The sequence below is a fragment of the Neoarius graeffei genome, chromosome 23 (genome assembly GCF_027579695.1).
Source record: "Neoarius graeffei isolate fNeoGra1 chromosome 23, fNeoGra1.pri, whole genome shotgun sequence".
NCBI classification, from domain to species: Eukaryota; Metazoa; Chordata; class Actinopteri; order Siluriformes; family Ariidae; genus Neoarius; species Neoarius graeffei.
The window spans coordinates 40,431,628-40,455,966 of NC_083591.1; the positions used below are offsets into that span (position 1 = coordinate 40,431,628).

Consider the following 24,339-nt stretch of genomic DNA (forward strand, 5'->3'; position numbering starts at 1 on the left):
CAAGTAAAGTTTTCAAAAGACCCAACTTGGCTGAAAGTTATTCATCCATGTATCATTAAACCCTTGCAGATAAGATCATCCACAATACGTTGGTAAAATTTACTTGCGAAACCCACAGCAAATTAAGAGCTCAAAAAGTCAACATGTAAATAACAATTAGGACATGAAGAAAAATTTTTTGAGGGAAAAAAATAATGACTCTTATGATTAACCTAGCAGTTGCTTTGCAGTATGCAGACAGCTTGAGAACAGATGTTTGTAAATAACACAGATGTCAGAATTCTAGGAACACTGTCTGTCTGCACTCGAATGAAATGTGTCCTTGCAGTATTTACCAAGAACCATGCTGCTGCTGTTTGATTTAAATTCAGTAATTTTCTCGGTTCAGTCAGAATGTGCCAGTTTTGGGGAAATTGTAATTGCCAAATTCTACATGTCCAGGTGAAAATTTCTTATTTTTCTTCCCCCCCACCCCAGGCTCCTCTGTGAAGCAGAGTTCTTTAATTGTTGATGTTTGCTTTTCTGTATTTTGACGCATTTTCTCATGTGTCTCCCATAAACCTTGAAGTCAGAAGTTGTTAAGATCTCCACGGAAGCCCATGCGCAAGATTTCCAAGATTCCCTTTAAGGTCTTGGATGCCCCGGAGCTGCAGGACGACTTTTACCTCAATCTGGTGGACTGGTCATCTTTAAATGTCCTCAGCGTCGGCCTCGGCACCTGCGTGTACCTGTGGAGTGCCTGCACCAGCCAGGTATGTGCGCGCTTGATGCGTATGTGAGGAAAGGAGGTCTGTAAATTGTGTGTTTATTTTATTTCGTCTTTGTGCAGGTGACACGGCTGTGCGATCTGTCCGTGGAAAGCGACTCAGTCACATCAGTGGGTTGGTCAGAGAGAGTAAGTATATATAAATTTTTTTTTTTTTTTTTTCTTTTCTTAAATTAACATTTCTTTATCCACAAAGCACCTGATTATGCTCTGAAAGAGGGAGGGTATACTGGTTTACCTCTGTCTGTATTTCTGTCCATCCGAAACGCCCTTTTTCTCAGCAACCACAAATCATAACCACTTGGTATCGAGCTTCAGCTTGGGGTGCTATACCGTGTATACCATTTTCAGGTCTGTCGCACATCAACTTCCTGTTTACCGACTGAACGTACCGGCATTTACGAAACACACGGTGGATTTTGACGCTATTTCAAGAAGCAAAATGCTATTTCAAATTGACCGTTTACCATGGTGCTATTTGAAATCCCTGGGGAGAGCACTGTTTCAGGGTTATTTGTTGAAGTCAACATTCATAAGTGTCCTATTCCTTCGATTGCTAAGCGAGAGCAGGGGTATACGTACATGAGCAATAGCTCGCAGTTGATCTTGTTCCTGAAGTTTTCACTTTGCTCAGATTTATCTCTATACCTATGGCCAGTTCGTTTCCAATCCAGGTTCTGTATCACACGCTTGAGTGTTTTTAGTTGTAACACACGACACACAAAAGCTTGACATTCATTTATTCATCTTCTGTAAGCACTTTATCCTGATCAGGGTTATGGTGGATTTGCAGTAATGCACTCTGGATAGGATGCCAGTCCATCACAGGGTACCATTCACACACTCTCTTACAACTGGGGACTACTGAGATTCATCAGTCCACCTACTGGCATGTTCCTGGGAGAGGGGAAGAAACTGGAGAAAACCCACTGTGCCACAATTCCTCCCTAATTGTCAAGCTAATTGATTGAGTGAAAAAGGTACATGGTGCAGAACCAGGACTGGGAAACCCTGAGCCTTCTTTCAGCAATGCTGGAAATGGCTACGCCGTGTGTCTAATGTGTCTGTCTGTGTGTTTTAGGGCAACTTGGTGTCAGTGGGTACTCATAAGGGCTATGTACAGATTTGGGACGCAGCTGCAGGGAAGAAGCTGTCTGTATTAGAGGGCCACACAGCCAGAGTCGGTGAGTGCAGTACTGTTTGGGACACTGCAGCTAGACCAGTTTCTGGCTCTTCTTTCACTACCTTTGCAGTTAGTGGCAAAATATCTGGATTCCGACATCAACAAGCCTTAGTTTATCTGAGCTGAGCACTGAATTAAGCAACGAAGCATATGATTAGCATATTAAGACGCATAAACGTCTTCCGCCACGTACAGTATTTTGTACTTTCTAGTGGTGAGCTGTTATTGTTCGAGCTGGGACTTAAGCTCAGCCAAAACTTTGCCAGACACACCAAAAAAGCAACAGGGCAAAGGGTTTAGTGACCGGCTGCCAGGTCACTCCGTTGTGTGTAGTTGTCAATGTTGAATTTAAAAGTAACTAAGTAAATTACATGGGGAAATGAATACTTAAGTATGAGTGAAAAATACTGTAGCGAGCGAGCGTGCAGCGTAGAAGAGGAGTCTGGAGACAGAAATCTTAGTTTCTCGGTTGTTAGCCTGTGCTACTTGCTCTCGATAGCACTGGCTTGACCGCTTTATTAGCATTCGCTAACACTACTGATGAACGCTACACCGTCTGGCAGGTGACTTCACTGCTGTGCTGACGGTACCGAGTCACAGTTAAGCTCGCGTTGGCCTTCGAGGAGGCCGAGGGCGATACATTTTTGGTCCCTCCCATTTATAAATCAAAATCTGATTGGTTAATTAATCTGTCACTTCCTACATAAACACACTGCTATGGCCTTCTGTCCTGACAATGAAGTCCTAACCAGTGAGTGAGCCAGCTCTAAACTCTTCTCAGCTGAGAGACAACAAACCAAAAAATCTCACTGGATAACTTGATTTTCATGTTTTCAGGACAGTAACTCTCATTTCTGAAGCAAATCTGGTTGATAATGAGGCCAAATTAGAATGAGAAGAGAATAATTACTAGGAAAGCACTCGGAGGGCGCAGACCTCCGCCAAGAATCCTTTAAAAAAATCCGGGATCCAGAAGGTGATCCGGATCACCGCCAAAATTTTAATAGATTGTTACTTGTGCCCAGTCACACCTCTGGAAAAAATTTCAGAGCAATCCATTCATTACTTTTTCCGTAATGTTGCTAACAGACAAACCAACGCAACCGAAAACATAACCTCCTTGGCGGAGGTAATAATGAAGATATTTAATTTCTTTCATACAACATTTTGAAATGCTGATATGTTTGGGCCTTCTCTGAAGGCCCTGACGGTTCCCCTCTGATATTTTCCAGCCAAACTTTTGTGGATTTGCCTGCAACGTATGAAAATGCTGTACCTGTAAATGAAGGTGAAATTGAGCCTTTGGGTTTTATATGTTAATGGGGTTCAATCGAACAGCAGGGAACAGAAGCGTATGTAGCTGAACAGATGGGATGTGAAATGATATTTGATTGTAAACAAAGTATCTATATAATGAACATATAGCAACCCACTGAAAACACAAGATACTGGATATGATGTATGCTAATTCTTTAATTTTGTGTGTGCTTTTCTGCTACCGCTACCAGGAGCATTAGCATGGAATGCAGACCAGCTGTCTTCAGGCAGCAGGGACCGCCTGATCCTGCAACGTGATATCCGAGCTCCTCCGCTTCAGTCTGAGCGCAGGTTACAGGGCCACCGACAGGAAGTGTGCGGCCTCAAGTGGAGCACTGACCACCAGCTCCTTGCCTCTGGTGGCAATGACAATAAGGTTAGTACAGTATAGACCATTTTATAGATTGCAATCACACCACCTCTCCCTCACACACACCCAAACCATTCAGTTTTGAACCATTGTTTTGATTCATATGCCGCAATCTAATCGCTCAAGGAGATGAGGTAGCTGTTGTGATTTAGCTAATCATTGTGAATCAGGGAATATAATACTAAAATCCAAACTGTCTATCTCACTACGTTCACACTGCAGGCTGAAGTGACTCAAATCCATTTTTTTTCGCCCATATGTGACCTGTATCCGATCTTTTATTGACAATATGAACGACACGGATCCGATTTTTTTCAAATCCGACCCAGGCCGTTTGGATATGTGGTCCTAATTCCGATTCCTATCCGATCTTTTCATATGCGACTTCAGTCTGAACCGCCAAGTCGCATTCATCCGACTTGCACGTCATCAACAAGCCACAAATGTCACTATTCTGTGCTGAAGTAGGTGGCGGGTCTCTCAAAAAAAAGTTACAACAACATGGCACATGACATCAATGCGACTCCGCACCCACACGTTCCTTTGAACGGAGGTTGCAGTCACTACCCCGCAGAACGCCTGAGCCAAAACCCTTGCCCTCTTCCTTCTCAACCTCCTCCTTAACATCAGGCAATATATTGTGCATGTTCTGGCTCCGTCGCAACAACAACTGCATCATCGCCAGGTACTCCATGCTGGCTACTGTCATGCACAGGAAACTTTAGGTTACTTCCATAAACACTGGCCATGCTCACTGCGTGTGACGTCGTCGTATCCTGCAATGCGCATGCGGAACACTTTTAGGTCGCTTTTCGTTCATACTGAGGATCACATACAAGTCGCATATATTTGTTAATGTGAACGACCTCACAAAAAAATCGGAATTGAGCATTCAGCCTTGCAGTGTGAACGTAGTGTCTGTGACCAAGGCAAGGTAGCTTGGTAGCAGTTAACAAGCTAACTGGCTACGTATTGGAGGCTGTAGGAGTGAGGTTTATAATTTACATATGCATATTCATATAATTGTGGCATGATCCCCTGCCACAATTCCCCCCCCCCCCGGGATCCCTAAAACACACAACAGAATCAAGCTGCAGTACACAGTTGGAAAAGCCTCACAAAATAAGAATGCAGCAGTTTGTTAATGTCGGTTTGGGATATGCAACCAAATATTAAGTGTTAGCTGTGTTGATGCTCTGCTCCAATACTTTTGCTCACCACCTGTTTGAATGGTCTGCCACAAAAGGTGCCATGTTGAAAGTTGTTGAACACGTAGATGTAAATATCAGAAAATGAAAGCTGGGATTCTGATCGGTCATCTTGTGTGGCTTTTTTTTTTTGAAGAACTTAACATTTTGCACAGGAAAAAAGGCAAAAGTATCAAAGCACTTGTGAAGGGCAGTGTTGTGAGATGTACAGTAACAAAAAAAAAACAAACAAAAAACAGCAACTACAAGAAAACGAAACGGTCAGCTTGGTCATACTGTGTTTCACATCTGAAATAGCCTCATTCCTCAGAACAGAAAAAGTGAGAAATATAGATGCAGTAAAAAAAATAATGGTAGTAAACTATGTAAACAAGAGTTAACATTCGGACAGAGTGGGGATTTTACTGGGGGACAGCTGGGAAAATGTTTTCTATGTAAGCATGGAAAGGCCCCCCACACCCTCTGGAATTTCTTAGAGTATCTGTTCAATGTGTGTCAAATTCCCCCCCAAGTTTTAAGTTATTAAAAATGTTTTTTATCCAGAGTGTATGGGAAAGCAGTGTTGGTGATTTCCATCTCATTAATATAAGATCTCTAGCCAACAGAGTTACAAAAACTATCGGATCTGCTTGTGATCGAGGTAGAGGTACCTGAGGAATGCCGAACAAAGCCGTTATGGCATTAGGCTCCATAAGTGTCCCAGTCATCTCCGATAGTTTGGAAAAATTGCAGTCAAATAATTACACAGACATGGGCTCATGTTCATCTCTCGATCTAAACTTCAAGTGGGGGGAGAGAGACAGACAGAAAGGGGTGTGTGTAATATATGCATATTTTCAGTGTGCTTGCACACTAATAAAATGGTCAATATGCTGATGTTAACATGCTAACAGCTCACGTTCTAACTGTTAGCATGTGAGTTGTTGGCATGTTTGCATCAGCATGTTGACCATAGTATGTTAGCCTTAGCATGCTAGCTGTTTGCATGTTAACTGTTAACATGCTAGCAGTAGCATGCTAGTTGTTAGCATGTTAACATTGGTATGTGAGTTCTTAGCATGTTAGCATTAGTGTGCTAACAGTTAGCCAAAGAGTGTTGGTGCGTTAACCTTAGCATATTTGCATGCTAGCTGTTAGCATGTTAGCTCTCAGTATATTATCTTGCTAGTTGTTAAGCAATTCGCTTCTGGTTGTTAGCATGCTCATAATAACATGTCCATTTAACATTTTAGCATATTCGTTGTTAGCATGTTTGCCATTAGCAGATTGCCATGCTAGCTGTTACCATATTAGTCTTGGCATGTTTGCATGTTAATAGTTAGTATGTCAGCATTAGCATGTTAACAGTTAGCATGTTCCTTGTTAACATCTTTGTTACCATGTTATCCATTAGCATATTAGAATGTTAGCTGTTTACATGCTCAGTGCATGGATTAGCCTTAGTATGTTAGCATGATAGCTGTTCTGCTGCAGGTCAGCAAGCACACTTTGCATTTTCTCTGCGGAAATTCAGTCTAGTTTTTAATTTATTATTATTATTATTAGTAGTAGTAGTAGTAGTAGTAGTAAAATTTATTTATTTGCTAGTATTTTGTCATGAATATGCATACCCCTTTCCCAAAAGCCCAGAAGTTTGTCTGTCAACTAATCAAACCAGAATTATGCTTTTCTCCTTTTCGTGATTCCAGTTTCTGTTTTAGAGAGATGAGGAATTGCTCATCATAGAGGGAGTGCTTGTGGCCCTGTATACTGTGTTTGATCAGTATGTGCCTCTGTTTGACATCTCTGATAGAGCAGGGTGCCCCTGAGTAATTTTGTCACAAGGTATTAAATTTGATCCATTTCTTTCTGTCTGTAGCTGCTGGTGTGGAATCACTCGAGTGTCTTACCCATGCAGCAGTACACCGAGCATTCAGCAGCTGTGAAAGCCATCTCCTGGTCTCCTCATCAGCACGGCCTTCTGGCATCTGGGGGCGGCACTGCCGACCGCTGCATCCGCTTCTGGAACACGCTGACTGGGCAGCCACTGCAGTGTACAGACACAGGCTCACAGGTCTGCAACCTGGCCTGGTCCAAACACACCAATGAACTGGTACGTAGTTACAAGTATGTTAGTGGCAGTGGCAAAACATAAATGACACATGCAAAAATACAGGAAAAATATCTTCATTACTTCAAGCTCGTTTTGAAAAATGTTTGTTTACACAACTCCGTTTTCTGGAGTCACCCAGATCATTCTGATTGATGATTGAAAAGACTGCTGTAATCACACCGTGTAAAACCGACTTAACACTGGGTTCTTTCTCCAGTCCTCGGGACCCCCTGCATTGCACAGTTTGCGTATTTTTCCGACTGTTCGACACCTGATCCAACTGATCAGCTAATTGCTAAGCCCTTAATGATGAGAGCCAGGTGTGTTGATGGTGGAGAGGAAGGGGGGTCCAAGACCTCCTGTTCTAATACACTACTGTTAGCAAAAATATCAGTGTTAACCTAGGCCATCTCACAACCACATCACTCGGATCCAGTTGTGCATTCGAGGTCTCTTGTGGTGTTCCTTGATGCTGAGCAAGATACCTGGAGTGTAAGAAATCTTGATGTGTGACATAATTAATTGTTTGCAATGCGTGATGTCATAATTTTATTCCTGATTACACAATTAATTGTGTGTGAGATGTGTGGCATCATAATTATTCCTGTATGTGACGCAATTATTCTGTCTCAAATGGATAACATGACTGGGGGGGGGACAGTTATTATCTGTGAAGGCAGACCTGTAGGATTGTGTGATTTTTACATTTCATCTTCTATTTATTCATTTGGCAGACGGTTTTTATGATTTGTTTGTTTATTAATCCAAAGCAACTAACCATTCAGACCGAATGCAGTCCGGCTGTAAGCAGTTGATTTTGCTGGAGTGATTCCTCCCATGCTGATTTTAATTCTAAGCACATTTCCGAGAGGATGGCCCGCTGGATTTGAAAGCAATTTATAAGCAAGTTATTAGCTGGAAAATGCTTGGAGTCCCAAAAACAAGCTTTCTCCTCGCTCTGCCATTACCAGTCTCCCGTAAAAGCTTCATCTTTTATTTCAGTTATTTTGCATCATTAGTATACAGCTATCAATGGCATGGAAGAACACGCAAGAAGAATTATATTCATGAATCGAAGTTGAACTGCATGGAAAAAACTTTTGGACTATTTTGGTCAGGTTCAGCCACTGGAGTCATCAGAATGCAGCCAGAAGTTAGTCTGTACACACGGGGCAAATTGCAGTTATCAGGCTGTGTAATTAATCTCCTAGTTTTTGTTGTGGCTACTGCCTCACAGAGGCAGTATGTCATTTGTGTTGTAAGAATGAGTGTAACGAGAGCGCACTGCACGTACGTGTGCACATGCAGGTGTTCCTTTTAAAATGGCTGGTGAGTGTATACAATTCGGTTCACCATTCGAAATGAATGAATTAGACTAAAGAAATCGCTTTCAGACATGTTTATGCTCATTACCGAAGGAAAGTGCATTCCTATTTTAAAATGTACTCCAGGTTGTCCCCCTTTCCTCGCCTTCTTCAGCCAGTGGTCCCATGCGTGATGTAGATGTGACTCACTTCCGAGTTGTTACGGGAAGTTGTCAATTGAGACCACTGAATTCTAGCACCGGGCCTTTTCCGGGAAATAAGCGTTTCGGTCATGGCGACAGTGTGTGTGTCAGCCTCAGTTCGGAGGTTTCAGTTTCGAAAACTAAGAGTAGAATAATATATAAAGTACAGACACTTGGTATATTTATTATTATTTTTTTTTAATTGTTCATTTTTGGACTACGCTTCATTTTTGTGGCTACTGCCTCAGAGTAAATATATATGCTATATTTACTGTATGGGCATGGTATCAGAAATTTTTATTCATAAGCAGTAGCCACATGTACCTGTAGGGTACCTATTTTTTCTAACTGTTGTTCAGACAGCAGAGGAGACAGTAATGTACAATGCAGGGAATGCACGTGACGTCACTGTAGGCAGAAGTAACGCAGCTCGAATGCTGTGAATACACGCGTGAAAAAATCTAAATTGGAAAAGAGCAGCTATGTGATGAGTGTAGAAATGGATTTAATAAGAAATTGGAGATCTTGTTACAGACTGCTGAAAGATAAAGAAAAGAGAAGTAAATGGGGAGATGTTTTATGTTTAAGCTGACGACAGCCTTCATAAACAGCTATTAAGTAAAGACTTTTTTCATTTATAATAAAAGGAATATTTTAGTTAATGGGGATATTATATTTTAGTCCAACCTTTTACACATGTTTTATAAATACTGTTGAAACAATAAGGAATAGGAAAATAAATGTTGCGTTTTCTGGTAAATTTTTTTCCCCCAAATATTGTAAACTGGGTGCATCATTACACGCCTCCCAGTGCATACAAGATCCCTTCAGTTTATAAGCTGAATATATTGTGTTTACTATGATGGGATTGGAATCCATAAGTTTGTAGAATTGTTTCCTCCTATTACTGTTGGAATTTTTCTGAGGTTACATTACATTAATGGCATTTAGCAGACACTGTTCTCCAGAGCAATGTACAACATACCCAGAGCAGCCTGGGGAACAGTTGGAGGTTAGGTGCCTTGCTCAAGGGCACTTCAGCCATTTCTGCTGGTCCAGGGAATCAAACCGGCAACCTTTTGATCCCAAAGCTGCTTCGCTAACCATTAGGCCGTGGCTTCCCCTGGAAGCTTTAACATGGGCCTTAACAAGCTTAACATGGGTTCATTTTGAACATTTGCATACTTGAAGTTTGAGTCCCCATCAGACTAGTTTAACCTTGTTCTCGTCACAGAATGTCATGCATGTAAATCTGTCTGTGTTTATGCGTTTCCACAGGTCAGCACACATGGCTACTCGCAGAATCAAATTCTGGTGTGGAAGTACCCAACTCTGACCCAGGTGGCGAAACTCACTGGCCACTCCTACAGAGTACTATACCTGGTAATGAACACCTGTCTGAATTATTCAATTTGTCTTCAGTCTGTTCTGCTGATGTTCAGCTCCCAACATTTGGTTATTGGGAACAGTAAACTTGGAACAACTCATTCTAACTCCCATTGGGTTGTGAAAGGTGCTGGTAGCATGCACTCATACTTGCTGCCATGTTTTTAGAAACCTGAATACAAACATACTAGTGATTTACTAATGGTTCTTCTCGCTGTTAACTTCCAGGAAGGGTGAATAATGTGTCTGTCTGAAAGTGAAGTTGAACTCTTTGCAAACTTTTGTTTTATCTTGCCGTGTTCAGACGAAGGTTTATTTACCCATTTGAGGATTTTGATTTATAAAGATGACTAACAAGCAGTGATCTGACTATGCAGCCAGATAAATTTAGACTGGAAATTGACAGTATGGTGATTTTTATAAAGAATAATTGTTTACATTAGGTCGCATGGAAACTAGGAGCCTAAAAGGAAAAAATATATACATCATTTTACAGAGAAAACCTAAAGCCCTCCAACTTTGTCAGAAAGCTTAAGTTAGAGCTTTACGTCTGACTGTTCCAAAATACTTCGTAAACCTCTCACAGAGAAAACGTCAGCAATTACACTTAATACATTTCATATCACAGTCCACTTCTGTGGCGTGTGTGTGTCCAGCACACGTCTCTGTGAATTTGCTATTATAGAAGCGGTAGCATATTAGAGTGCATTAATAGAAAAAATAGAAGCATTTGCATGTTATTAGTATTGTAGCATAAGAGAAAAGTTGGAGCCAAGAGATATTCTTGCTCTCTGTTCAATCACAGCAACACTAGCTAATCACGAGTGACTGTGAGCTCATGGATGGAGAAGAGGGCGGATAGTGATTTGATGCAGCATGAGCAGTTTCAAAAGTCTTGAATGAAGCATGTTAACCTTCACTATCTCCTGTTGGTAGCTGATGTTTGAGTGGGAGAGTTGGTCAAATTTGGGAGGGGGGGGCTCAACTTTTTTTTTTTTTTTTTAATATTATGTAGGCATGAAACGAGATATTGTACAATGATAAATCATTAGCAAGCTGTGGAATCTTAGTTTTTCCAAGATGTAATTTGCATTATTTAGACAGCAAAGGGGACAATGGCGGGAATGACTTCACTAGGCAGAAGTAACGCAGCTCTAATGCTGTGAAAGCACACAAAAACAGATCTAAAATGGAAGGAGTTTTTTGTGTGGTCTTGTTCTGCAGATTGAATGTAGAAATAGATTTAACAAGAAATCGGAGCCCTCTTTTCTTCCTAGGTAAAGAAAAGAGAAGCAAATAGAGGTAGTATAAATGTTCATAACTTTCATGGAGAAAAGGCGGATTTTGTTCTTAACTCTTCACTTTTTCATAAAAGGAATGTTTTAGTTAATTATATTTAACTCTAATGTTTACAAATGTGGCTAAATTTAGTTATTAAAGGAGAACTGAAGGGAAATGTTTTATCGAAATTCTGTTTCTCATTTTATTAAATATAGGAATGCATTTTTGATAGCTATTTTGTCACTGCTATAGCAAGTTGAGTGTTTGAAATATGCTATGTAATATCAGTCCATATGTCAAAGCAATGGCCGTAAACGAGATTCGTTGAGACCTGTGCGAGACATCGTAGGACAGAAGTAAAACATACAGCGGAAATCAAAGTGACTAACATCTGCCAACATTGTTAAAAGACGCGCGCGCCCTCTTTCGAATGCTGATGTAATCAAGCCGGAAGTTTTGTTTGTTTTGATAGCAATCAGGAAAGTTTGAAAAAAGTAGGCAGTAATCGTCATTTAAACTCATTTTTGTGCAATATTTTGTTTGGAAAATAGTTTTCAAAATGGCTGCACTGACACCTGGCTGACTCTTCACGTTTCGAAGTCTCGCACAAGCCTTATGAAGATCGTGCGGATAAGCAACGCCTGCCGTGGACCGAACAAACTAAATTCAACATGGCTAAAAACCGAGTAGGCTGATGAGCATAATATTTAATCGCAATTAGTTGCCAATACTAGTCACGAGATAAGGTTACCAAAACCGAAAACGTAATTGAATAACACGTTAATTAAGAAATAAAGCAAGTTTAAAAATGGCTTCAGTTCTCCTTTAAGAGAATGAAACAAAATTAATATTTGAGTTGATAAAGAACAAGATAATGTTGCACTTTTTTATAATAAAATTTTCTTTTAATTTTTTTCAACAATGTTGTGGGAATATCAAACCATGAACCCAGTATCATGAATCAAATCGTGAATCTGGTGAATCGTTCCATGCCTAAAAGTGTAGATGCGAGTCTGTCAACCTTTTAAAAAGTTCTGTTTAAATGCTGTTGGAATCAAAGGTGTGAACATCCAGCGAATATTTCATACAAAACCAACTTTAGTTCTATAAATAGTCCATTATCCCTAGACTTTGCTAGTAATCAGGTTAAGTTTTTATCCAGGTTGTCATTCGAAAATCTGCGTTTATTGCTTGTCATGAGTTGAATCTTCTCGGTTTTAATTCTCATGTGAGATTTGAAATATTGTGCGCTAATTTCCTGCAGGCTATGTCTCCAGACGGAGAGGCCATAGTCACTGGAGCAGGAGATGAGACACTGCGCTTCTGGAACGTCTTCAGCAAAACCAGATCCACCAAGGTATCATTTGCCATAGATTATTTTCAAGTATGGATTATTATTATTACTTTTTTAAAGGTTTTTTAAATACCCCCCCCCCCCCCCCCCCCCAAAAAAATGGTTTTTAATGCAGTGAAAGTGTGATAAGTAAAGAATACACAAGCTTGCGTCAGGGGGACATTAGTCTAAAGTCCTTCCCACGTCATGCCCTGGTCTTCCCAGGCAGTCTCCCATCCCAGTACTAACAAGGCGCGTTGGGCGGCACTGATCTGTTTCCACAGCCCTTGGCCTCTCGCCTATACAGTGTCTTACAAAAGTATTCATCCCCCTTGGTCTTTTGTCACATTACAAGCTGGAATTAAAATGGATTTTTGGAGGGTTAGCACCATTTGATTCACGCGTGCGTACCACTTTAAAGGTGCATGTTTTTATTGTGACACAAACAGATGAAAAAGCAGAAATCTGGAGTGTGCATAGGTATTCACCCCCTTTCGTATGAAACCCCTAAATAAGAGCTGGTCCAACCAATTCACTTCATAAGTCACATAATTAGTTGATTAAGTGATATGCAATCAGTGTCACATGATCTGTCACATGATGTCTGTATAAATCAACCTGTTCTGGAAGGACCCTGACTCTAACACTGCTAAGCAAGCAACATGAAAACCAAGGAGCCTCCAAACAGGTCAGAGACAAAGTTGTGGAGAAGTATAGATCAGGGTTGGGTTATTTACAGTAAATTTAAAAAAAAAAATCCCAAACTTTGAATATCCCATGGAGCACCATTAAATCCATTATAGCAAAATGGAAAGAATATGGCACCACTACAAACCTGACGAGAGAAGGCCACCCACCAAAACTCTCAGACCAGGCAAGGAGGGCATTAATCAGAGATGCAACAAAGACACCAAAGAGAACACTGAAGGAGCTGCAGAGATCCACAGCGGAGATGGGAGCATCTGTCCATAGGATCACTTTAAGCCGTACAGTCCACAGAGCGGGGCTTTGATGAGTGGCCAGAAAAAAGCCATTGCTTAAGAAAATGTTTGGATTTTGCCCAACAGCATGTGGCACACTCCCCAAACACATGGAAGAAGGTTCACTGGTCAAATGAGACTAAAATTGATCTTTTTGGCCATCATGGGAAATGCCATGTGTGGTGCAAACCCAACACCATTCCCACAGTGAAGCATGGTGGCAGCATCATGCTGTGGGGATATTTTTCATCTGCAGAGACAAGAAAGCTGGTCAAGACTGAAGGAAAGATGGATGGCACTAAATAAGAAGGAAAGAAAGCACAACTTTATTCAACACACACTTGTGAAATTTCCTCTCTGCATTTAACCCATCTGAAGCAGTGAATGCGCACACACGAGCAATAAGCGCACACACACCCAGAGCAGTGGGCAGCCATGCTAACAGCGCCCGGGGAGCAGTTGGGAGGTAGGTGCCTCGCTCAAGGGCACCTCAGCCCAAGGCCGTCCCATATTAACCTAACCGCATGTCTTTGAACTGTGGGGGGAAACCGGAGCACCCGGAGGAAACCCACGCAGACACGGAGAGAGAACATGCAAACTCCACACAGAAAGGCCCTTGCTGGCCGCTGGGTTCGAACCCAGAACCTTCTTGCTGTGAGGCGACCATGCTAACCACTACACCACCGTGCCGCCCTACAGGGCAATTCTGGAGGAAAACCTGTTTGAGTTGGCCAGAGGTTTGAGACTGGGATGAAGATTCACATTCCAGCAGGACAATGACCCTAAACATACTGCTAAAGCTACACTGGAGTGGTTTAAAGGGAAACATTTAAATGTCTTGGAATGGCCTAATCAAAGCCCAGACCTCAATCCAATTGAGAGTCTGTGACATAACTTAAAGATTGTTGCACGCCAACCCAAACCATCTAACTTGAAGGAGGTGTAGCAGTTTTGCCTTGAGGAATGGGCAAAACTCCCAGTGGCTAGATGTGTTAAGCTAATAGAGATATACCCCAAGAGACTTGCAGCTGTAATTGCAGCAAAAGGTGGCTCTACAAAGTATTGACTTTGGTAGGGGGGTCAATACTCCAGATTTGTTTTTTCATCTTAATTATTGTTTGTGTCACAATAAAACAATTTTCACCTTGAAAATTGGCGGTTTGGAACACACCAGCGCTCTGCGTGGCGGAGCTTCTCTGCTCGCTTTGTGGATCCATGGCATGGTGTTGAGCGATGTTGCTGGCGGCGGTGCTGGAGGTGTGGGACTTGTTTTCGTGTGCCTTTTGGTGGGACTGTGGCTGCTACACCACGGGAATTACATCCTGACCCCTACTTGGTGGACTTTTTATTTATTAATTATCTATTTTTTTTCCTTTTGTTTATAATTGTAAAGGATCCTTGGGTTTTTTGAAAGGCGCTATATAAATTTAACATTATTATTATCATTATTATTGAAAGTGGTAGGCATGTGGTGTGAATCAAATGGTGCGAACACCCCAAAAATCCATTGTAATTCCTGTTTTGTTTCATTACAAGCTGGAAAAACACCAAGGGGGATGAATACTTTTGCAAGACACTGTACAGCTAGGGTTACAGTGGAGGGCTAGTCCTCTGGTAACTGCGAGAGTTTGACTCCCCAATCGCATCTGTATTGCCAGGCAGACACACTAACCACTAGGCCAGCTCACGGTCGGAGGGACATTACCATCCCGAAATCCTAAAATTATAACGTGAAATTCATGCCGTATTTTGTCATGGTGCTCCCTGATTTTGCTGTATATGAGCAAAATAGTTTTGGATGTAGGCATAGGAAAAGAATGTAGAGAGAAAAAATAACTCCGTGATGTTTACTGAATTAAGATAAATGAATTATTGAATGAAATGTGAATTTTTGCACATTTGTTATTGTGCTGAAACTGTGAATAATGCAGCAGAATGTCATGCTCTTTATTTGTCTTTTTGTGTTGCTCAGTCATTGTCGCATTGCAGTACAGTATGTGTAATAGATGTCACTGGTTCGACTCGAAGTTCCATTCAAATCGCCGACACCAGACACACGCTGTTCCGTGCACGCACTCAAGCTGTGCTTTAACCATTTGATGCAGCTCGACATCAGAACGTTGAGCAGTGATGTTTTAATTGTGCACGCTTGTGTAACAGCTGTGTGGCGTGTTTAGGAAAAGATGAGGATCAGTGAAATGCGAAAATGCAATTTCATTCGAATAGGATGTAATGACTGCTAGCTATGTGGTACACATGAGTAAAAGTTGACTGCTTAAATTACAGAGAAAATTATATGAAACAATGAAATCCAAGTAGTTTCTCACTATTCTCATGTGAACGGATGGATATGAAGATCTTGGCGCAAAGTGAAAACGCACCCAGCCAGAGTGACTGCTACGTATTTAAGGAATAAAACACAACTGGGTGTGCTGTGATAGAAAAATAATCAACAAGGAGCTGGTGTAATGTGGCCCAACATTAAGTTTTATTATTATCCCCCACCCTGAAGTGCGCAGGGGGATATAGGAATGGAGTCCGTCCATCTCTCCGTTTCACTCTGGACAAGTTTTCTCAAACTACATAAGCTACGTCAATGAAACTTTGCGTGCTCATATGTTCATGATCTAAATTGAGTTTGAAAGTCTTTCACGAGAAATGATTTATTTTCAGAGTTATGGGCCTTGATTTATGTTATTGGACTTTGTACAAGTGGACTCAATCTAAACAAGTTTACTCAGAAACTACATAAGCTACATCAGTGAAACTTTGCATGCTCATACTACTGGAAAAAGCTGGGTAACATTTTTACAAAGGTGTCCTAGCACTTGGATCATAAGTCCGTATTAAAGCAATGGGCTTATAATGCAGCAATTTGAAGAACACCTCATGCTTTTGTAGTTTATACAATACTTGTATTGTGGAGGTGTTCATGTTGCTTCCTGTTTATTACTTACCTTATAGCAGCTGTAAATAGTCGCTCCTGAGAAACTGCGCAGCACAAAGTCCCTGTGTTAGAAAACTTAAAATGCTAACACCCCTTCCAAAAAACTATTTTTAACCCTTAGAATTTAACGGACGCAGATTGTGTCCAAAATCACATGTCTCCTCCTCTGAGTTGCTCAGGAAGTATTACCATGGTGAGGTAGAACATGAAAAGGCACTTTGAAACCACTGAGCCAAGAATTATAGGAAATGCAGTCTTTCATCCTCGATCGCACAATATAAAAGAATAACGCGCGAAGAGACTTTGACATTACCCATAATGCACTGCAGCCAGGAAACATGAGGGGTGCCCCCCCCTTCTTTCTCATAATTTTGTGACTACTTGATGGAATTTCTGACTCTTTAATCTCAATTTCTTGAAATTTGTGACTTTATAATTTCAAAGAATATCTGACTGTTTTGTCGTAAATGTTCAATCTTGGAAACTTTTTTGTTTGTTTTTCCTCAGAATATCACCCCCGTCTCGGCTCCTTTTGAAAAAAAAAATACTTATTCCAAGAAATCAAGTCGTACATGAGCCAATACACACCTTGTCGGCTATAAGCCACATACGACGAGATTGAGTGGAATAACTTTTATTCTATCCACATTCACTGGAGTTTGAGAAATGGAGCATTTCTAATTTTTTTTTTTTTGCAAATTCAATAAAGGTCCGACAATCATTTCCGCTTCGGTGGCACTTCTTAACTTATCGATGGCTGCACTGAGTGATTTTAGTGTGGGGTTTTTGGGGGGTTGAGAAAGTGCTGTGTTGCTGTTGTCCTGAGATACAGAATACCTTTAGGCATTTATTGAATTCTTCCGTGGATGTTTTTGTTGTGTAACTTTTTTTTTTTCAAATTTCTTTGAGCTTTTGAACCAATCTAAAAAAAAATTCAACACGTTTTAATGCTTAAAGATGAAGAATATAAACAAACCAGCAAAATTACAGGAGCAATTTGTGGAAAAAAATGCAATAATTCTTGAAAAAAAGACGTTCTTACCATCAAATACTTTTTTTTTTTTTTTTAATTCTATATTTAGTTACTTTTTTTGGGGGGGTTGTTTTTGAGTAGTTATTTCGTCCTCGGTTGGTTCAGTAACGCCCCTTTTTTTTTTTTTTTTTTTTTTTTCCCCCCCCCTCTTTCTTCCCCCCCCCTTCTACTCTTGGTATATGAGCTGATGACCTAGGAGTAGAGTAGCCAATCAGAGTGCATGATTGCTCATATCCAGTGAATGTGGATAGAATAAACTGGAATGAATAAATTAGATTTTTTTTAACAGTTTGTAAAAATAATTAATAAACCTTATACTACGATGTCCATAATATGCCATCATATGATAACCTCAGCTGTTCTGAGGGGGGGGGGAATACAGCATGTATGACCAAGATATGTGCTTAAAAGTAAAGGTGGTGTAAGCTTTGGGTTTATGGGGTTAAAAATCCATTCATCAATCCTCAACTACACACATGCATACTTGTGTAAAGTGTTTAATGCAGAACAAGTATATTTAATATACTCTTGTGACTTGTCTTAGGTGGTGTTTACATTAGACCGTATCAGCGGATCATCAGATTAACGTTTTTAAAACGATTCGCGTGCACACAGCAACGCCAATACACGGATACGCTAATCACATGACTAATTAGACGGTACGTCACATGATCCCAGTGCATATCGGGCATGCGCAAGTCACTCACCACTTGCAAGTGGAAGGATGGCAAGCGAACACCTTCTCCAGCAGATAAACACACCTGGCTGTGATATCATGTTCTCACTGAGTTTAAGCGCCTGAAGGAGGTAAATAAGTTGAAATGTGTAAATAAACCTCAGTGCGGCTCAGCGCTTCCTCCTGCGCTCCAAATCATTCCGCCCTGAACAGCGAGTGCCCTCTGGAGGGTGTGCACTCCGGCCCTGCACAGCTCACAGAGCGCGCGAGTGAAGCGCATGAGCAGTGATTCGGGACTGAGCCACTGTGTGATCCCAACGCCAGCGAATCAGGAAGGTGGATGTCAGTGACGTTGTCCAATGACGACGTCAGCTAGAGCTCAGCACTGCGTTTCCTCGTTCCTCAATGTTTACGCAGCACCGGATCAGATACGAACTGGGTTGAATACGTGGGCCCTGGCGGATTCAAGTTGTTCCGCCTGTGGAGTCGTTTCCCGGCATTTTAATGTGCACGGACAGTGCATCCGCAACGAAAACGAGACGGATACGGTCTAATGTAAACACCACCTTAGAGCTGGAACTACTGTCCAAGCTGTGCTCTGATAGAAAATGTACCAAAACCCTCTGACTAATCAGATTGGAGAATTCATGTTTTTCATAACTAACTCTCTCTCTCTCTCTCTCTGTCCTCCTCTAGGAATCCATATCTGTATTGAACTTATTTACGAGGATCCGATGACTTGTACACTGATGGACACTTTTTGAAGCCTGGCCTCTTTTTTTTTTTTTTTTTTTTTTCCCCCCCTCCCACAAATGTATATATTTATTATTATTAAATTTGTTTTTGTCCCTTACAAGGAACCAAGAGTTGTAAATACAGTAAACACATAACCAGCCAGACAAAATAATAATGAATACAGGCCACAGTCCTGTATATTAGCCGCAAGAGTCCCAGAAATTAGAAAATAATCTATGCAAGAGTGTGTTTGATGTATGTTTGAGTGGCAAGAATATTCTAGTGCGGTGGGATTTCTAATCCTCCAGGGCCCTGTACTACGAAGCGGGTTTTCTGGCTTACCAGGGTAACTTCGAGAGTAACTTGATCATGTGCAGCGTAACTTCCCGATTAACCCATACTACAAAAGTTGGCTATGTTCAAACCGAGGTATGCTGCCATGGCAACTTGCGCTGCATCTCAAACCTGCTCGTCTCAGGTTATGTTCTTGGTTAACCCGAGGTTTCCGATTAACCACACCCTTTTTAAACACCACCTCTCCACCGACATTTCCTCTAGAGACAGTGCCAGCGTACCTGGATGACCCGTGCGATATCGGAGCGCAGATTAGAGATGGGATTTATGGCTCTTTGATGGGATCCGCATCTTTTGTGATCCGTTCTTGGAAAAGACCCGTTCAAAAGACTGGCTCATTTGGCTCTTTTTAAATATTTATTCAGTTTTAAGAAGACAGCGTCTAAAGAAGCCAGATCCCTCTGCTTAGACAGTGACATCAATATTTCTGGACATGCCTTTTATATAAAGCAACCTCGACTTGCATTATTGTAACCCCTAAACGCTCATAAATAACCATTAAAAAACAATGAGGGCTTCAATGAATGTCCATGTAGAACGGCTTTTCTGTAAAAAAAAAAAAAGAACCCACTCAAGAACACAGTTATCAAGAACGCAAGAATATTTTATAGAAACACTTGTTTTACAAAAATACAAAATAGATACAACTACAATAAATATAACACAAGAACTAGTTATCACACAAGATTATTTTAATAGGAAAAAACAAACTATTAATGCAAAAAATATTAGAAAAATAGATACAACTAGACAAACAGATAAATAAATAAAATACACAAAAATAGAACACACAAAATGATAGAATAAATTAAATGAACGTCCGTGCAAAGTAGTTTTCACACAATATCATTAATATCACACAACATTATAAACTATATACAAAACAATTTGAACTATTAGGCAAACAGATAAAACTTGAATAAATAAAAGGCAAATGAATGCTGTTTTTATATTTCATTTTCACCTGTTGCCAGGTGCGTTTGGCACTGCTGTGGCCTCTGAAATGTTCACAGGACATACACCAACTTGGTCAAAGGGACTGAACAGTCAGTTGTCCTAATTCATGTGACTCATGTGCACATATCAGCTTAAGTAGGCTACTCCATGAATTTACCATACCAAATTTTATTCAGGATTTTTCGGACATTAAACAAGCTATATATGACTGGGGCCACGTCGAAGGACCATTTTCTGTGACTTGTGATTGATCATGAAGCTTTCTCTCATCCTATACTTCTGTTCTGGAACATGTAGAAGGGAGAATGTACTTGCGCATTTACCCGATCGGCAATTCGTTGCCAACATGCTTGCCGCTCCTTATTGGCAGCCGCTGTGTTAGATTTTGCTCTTAATGTTGTTTTGAACTCCTCGTAGCTTTGCATTATGACAGCGCATTCTTCCTCCGTGAAGTACGGCGACCGTGCCATTGTGAACAGTGGTGATTTGCGCTGATAACCTCCCCTTTAACGTGAACGCGCATTAACCCTGATTAGGTTAAACCAGGTTCAACAAATCAAGTTCATAACTGGCGTCGTAGTACCGTTTAACCCCAAACAAGATAACCAGGTTTTGTCAACCCCGGTTTAGCGGGGGAACCCTGGGTTACTTCTGGGTAGGTTAACCTCCGTTCGTAGTACAGAGCCCAGATGTCACAAAGATGCAGCTCTGACATGAAGTGACCCATCAGCTTTTGGGTATTAGTGTGTGAGGAGTCATTTATCGATGAGTGAGTGGTCTAGGAGGGGGTTAGGAGCACAATTAAAATCTCCACCCATAATTATTTCACCTCGAAAGGAGGAAACAGTCATGAAGAGGTTACTAAAGAATGTGGCATCGTCATTATTCGGTCCATAAACATTTACAAGAATCATTTCTTGATTCAAGAGTTCCACTAACCATCACAAATCTACCTGTAGGATCTTGAAGTTTGTGAATCCTAAAAGGGACTGATTTATGGATAAGGACTGCAACTCCTCTTGCCTGTGAGGAGAAGCAAGATGCTAGAATTTGTCCAGGCCATCTCCTTCCTAATGCGCACAATCTCATCCGACAATGTGTTTCTTGGAGAAATACGACTTTAGCTTCGAGGTGTTTAAGTCTGGACAGTACTTAATTTTAACTAATTTTCTCATACCCCTGACATTCCATGAAACAATATTGAGAAAAGGGGCCTTACTCATAACCCAGCCTAAGTAATATTACAGTTACATCAACTCCTCTTCCACCAAAGGGAACCAGTGTGCCATCAAAACATGAAAAATAAAGAAAAGGAAAAAAAACAGTAACAAACGCCCCCTCTCTAGAATGGAGACTGAGCTCTCCTAAGACCCTGTGCCCCCTAATTGCACAGACCCCTCTCACACTCTTACAATAGACTGAAAATCCGGACAACTTGCATTGATCCTTAACCCCTTGTCGTAGTGTGATGGCTTGAGTACCTCAATGATCTGGAGAGCTATGCCAGCGGGAGTGTATGCTCCTGGTAGGGCCACCCATGCTGGACAGGTCAAAGGATAGAGGTCAGACAAATGTGGACCACCTCACCCAGAGGCTAATTGGGTTTGCGTAGGGTTAACACCTCTACCTGTAAAAAGAACAAGGTACAGAAGCATCGACGACAACAAACCTAATCACTCACCTGGGAGAGGAAGGGTCTCTATCTGGGAGACACATGACGCAATGCAGTGAAAGCCGAAAGGAAGCTGTGAGGCCGACTCCCCTTCTGACATCCAGGACACCAATAAGAATAGCTACATGGAACATCAGGACAATGTATGAAGCGGGAAGAACCATCCAAGTAGCGAGAGAGATGAACTATAGGATCGGCGTTCTCGGATTGAGCGAGACAAGGTGGCTACAGACAGGACAGCTAAGACTGTCATCAGGAGAGCAGCTGTTGTACTCAGGACACACAGAGGATGGAGCCCCCCCACACTGAGGGCGTGGCCCTGATGTTGGCACCAGAGGCACAGTGAGCACTCATCGGCTGGGAACCTGTCAACTCCCACATCATCACAGCCAAGTTTACCACCAAGAAGAAGGACATCAGACTGAATATCATCCAGTGCTATGCTCCCACCAACGATGCGGAAGAAGAAAGGAAGGAATTCTACCAGCAACTGCAGGCAGTGATGGACAGAGGAGGAGCCAAGGACATGACCATACTGATGGGAGACTTCAACGCCAAGATCGGGTCAGATAACACTGGCTACGAGGACATCATGGGGAAACTGGGACAGATGAACGAAAATGGTGAGTGCTTTGCGGACCTGTGCGCACTGAACCAACTGGTGATTGGAGGAAGTATCTTTCCACACAAGCGCATCCACAAAGCCACATGGAGATCTCCAGACCAAAGAACGGAGAACCAGATCGATCATATTTGCATCAGCCGGAAGTTCAGGAGGTCATGGCGGGATGTGAGGGTGCTGAGAGGAGCTGACGTGTCATCAGATCACGACCTGGTTGTGACAGCAGTGAGACGCCGGCCCAAGAAATACACCAATGCCAACAATAACACACGGACAAGATACAACGTGGGTCTGCTCAGGAACAAAGACACACAAACAGCATTCCAGATCAGCCTTTCCAACAGGTTCCAGCTACTACAGGGGCTGATAAATGACAGTGAGACAGACCTTGAGACACAGTGGGAGGAGAGCAAGAAACTCTGGTGGGATACGTGTGAAGAAGTCTTGGGTAAGAAAGCGGCCCAGCACAAGGAATGGATCTCCACTGATACCATCCCGAGGTTGGAGACAAGGAAAGGGAGGAAAACTGCACTGAACACAAGCCGGACAAGAGCAGCTAAATCAAAAGCACAGGCAGAATACACAGCAGCAGACAGAGAAGTAAAGAGGAGCATCAGGAAAGACAAAAGGGACTTCATCGATAACCTGGCAAGCCAAGCGGAGGAAGCAGCCAGACAGGGTAACCTTAAAGACTTGTACCTGACCACCAAGAAGCTGGCAGGCAAGTTCCAGCAGACGGACAAACCAGTGAAGGACAAAGACGGAAAACCACTGACGACTGTAGATGAACAGATGAAGCGATGGGCAGAACACTTCAGAGAGCTGCTGAACCGCCCTGCCCCTGAATTATTACCCGACATCCCACCTCCGGCGAGAGAATTACCAATCAGCTGCGATCAGCCCACAAAAGCAGAGATCAAGAAAGCTATCATGACACTGAGGAACGGGAAAGCGGCCGGGCCGGACGGGATACCAGCAGAGGCCATAAAGGCAGACATTGAAACCATGACCAGTGTGCTGCACAGCCTCTTCAGCAAGATCTGGGAGAAAGAGGAAGTGCCAGCTCAGTGGAAAGAAGGGATCATGATCAAGCTGCCCAAAAAAGGAGACCTCAGGGACTGCAACAACTATCGAGGGATCATGCTCCTGTCAATGCCAGGCAAAGTGCTCAACAGAATCCTATTGGAGAGGATGAGGGAGGCAGTTGACCCCAAGCTCCGAGATCAGCAGACAGGCTTCCGCAGAAACAGGTCATGCGCGGATCAGATTGCCAGCCTACGCATCATAGTGGAGCAGTCGCTTGAGTGGAACTCCACTCTTTACATCAATTTCATAGACTATGAGAAGGCTTTTGACAGCGTAGACAGGGAGACGCTGTGGAAGCTGCTATGGCACTACGGAGTCCCTGACAAGATCATCTCCCTCATCCGGTGCTCGTACGAAGAAATGAGCTGCAGGATCGCCCACGCCGGCCAGCTGTCCGAAAGCTTCGAGGTGAAGACCGGAGTCCGGCAGGGGTGTCTGCTGTCACCATTCCTCTTCCTCCTGGTTATCGATTGGATCATGAAGACCACCACAATAGGCAGGAACAACGGAATACAGTGGACACCCTGGACGCAGCTAGATGACCTCGACTTCACCGACGACCTGGCGCTCCTGGCACACAACCACAGCCAGATGCAGGACAAGACCACCCAACTGGAGACCGTATCGGTTGGGACAGGGCTCAAGATCAGCAGAAAGAAAACGGAGCTGATGAAGATCAACTCCACTGCCTGCACACCAATTACAGTCGGGGGAGAGTCCATCAGGGAGGTGGATTTCTTCTTCTACCTTGGAAGTGCCATTGACCGACAGGGGGGCACGGACAGAGATGTCACAGCCAGGATCGGCAAGGCAAGGGCAGTCTTTGTTATGCTC

General features: G+C 42.3%; 1 protein-coding gene across 2 annotated transcripts in view; it reads left to right on the forward strand.

Annotated features, from left to right (window-relative positions):
• The window catches only part of LOC132871723 (fizzy-related protein homolog), a 37,695-nt gene extending 18,760 nt beyond the window's left edge, over positions 1–18,935 (forward strand). For both annotated transcript variants that reach the window (XM_060906170.1, XM_060906171.1), the window contains exons 7-14: positions 569–752; positions 830–895; positions 1,848–1,950; positions 3,458–3,642; positions 6,703–6,936; positions 9,722–9,826; positions 12,375–12,467; positions 18,776–18,935. In XM_060906170.1, the coding sequence (XP_060762153.1) occupies positions 569–752; positions 830–895; positions 1,848–1,950; positions 3,458–3,642; positions 6,703–6,936; positions 9,722–9,826; positions 12,375–12,467; positions 18,776–18,817 (1,012 nt within the window). In that variant the 3' untranslated portion in view covers positions 18,818–18,935. The remainder of the gene's footprint in view (positions 1–568; positions 753–829; positions 896–1,847; positions 1,951–3,457; positions 3,643–6,702; positions 6,937–9,721; positions 9,827–12,374; positions 12,468–18,775) is intronic.
• Positions 18,936–24,339: the final 5,404 nt, after the last annotated feature.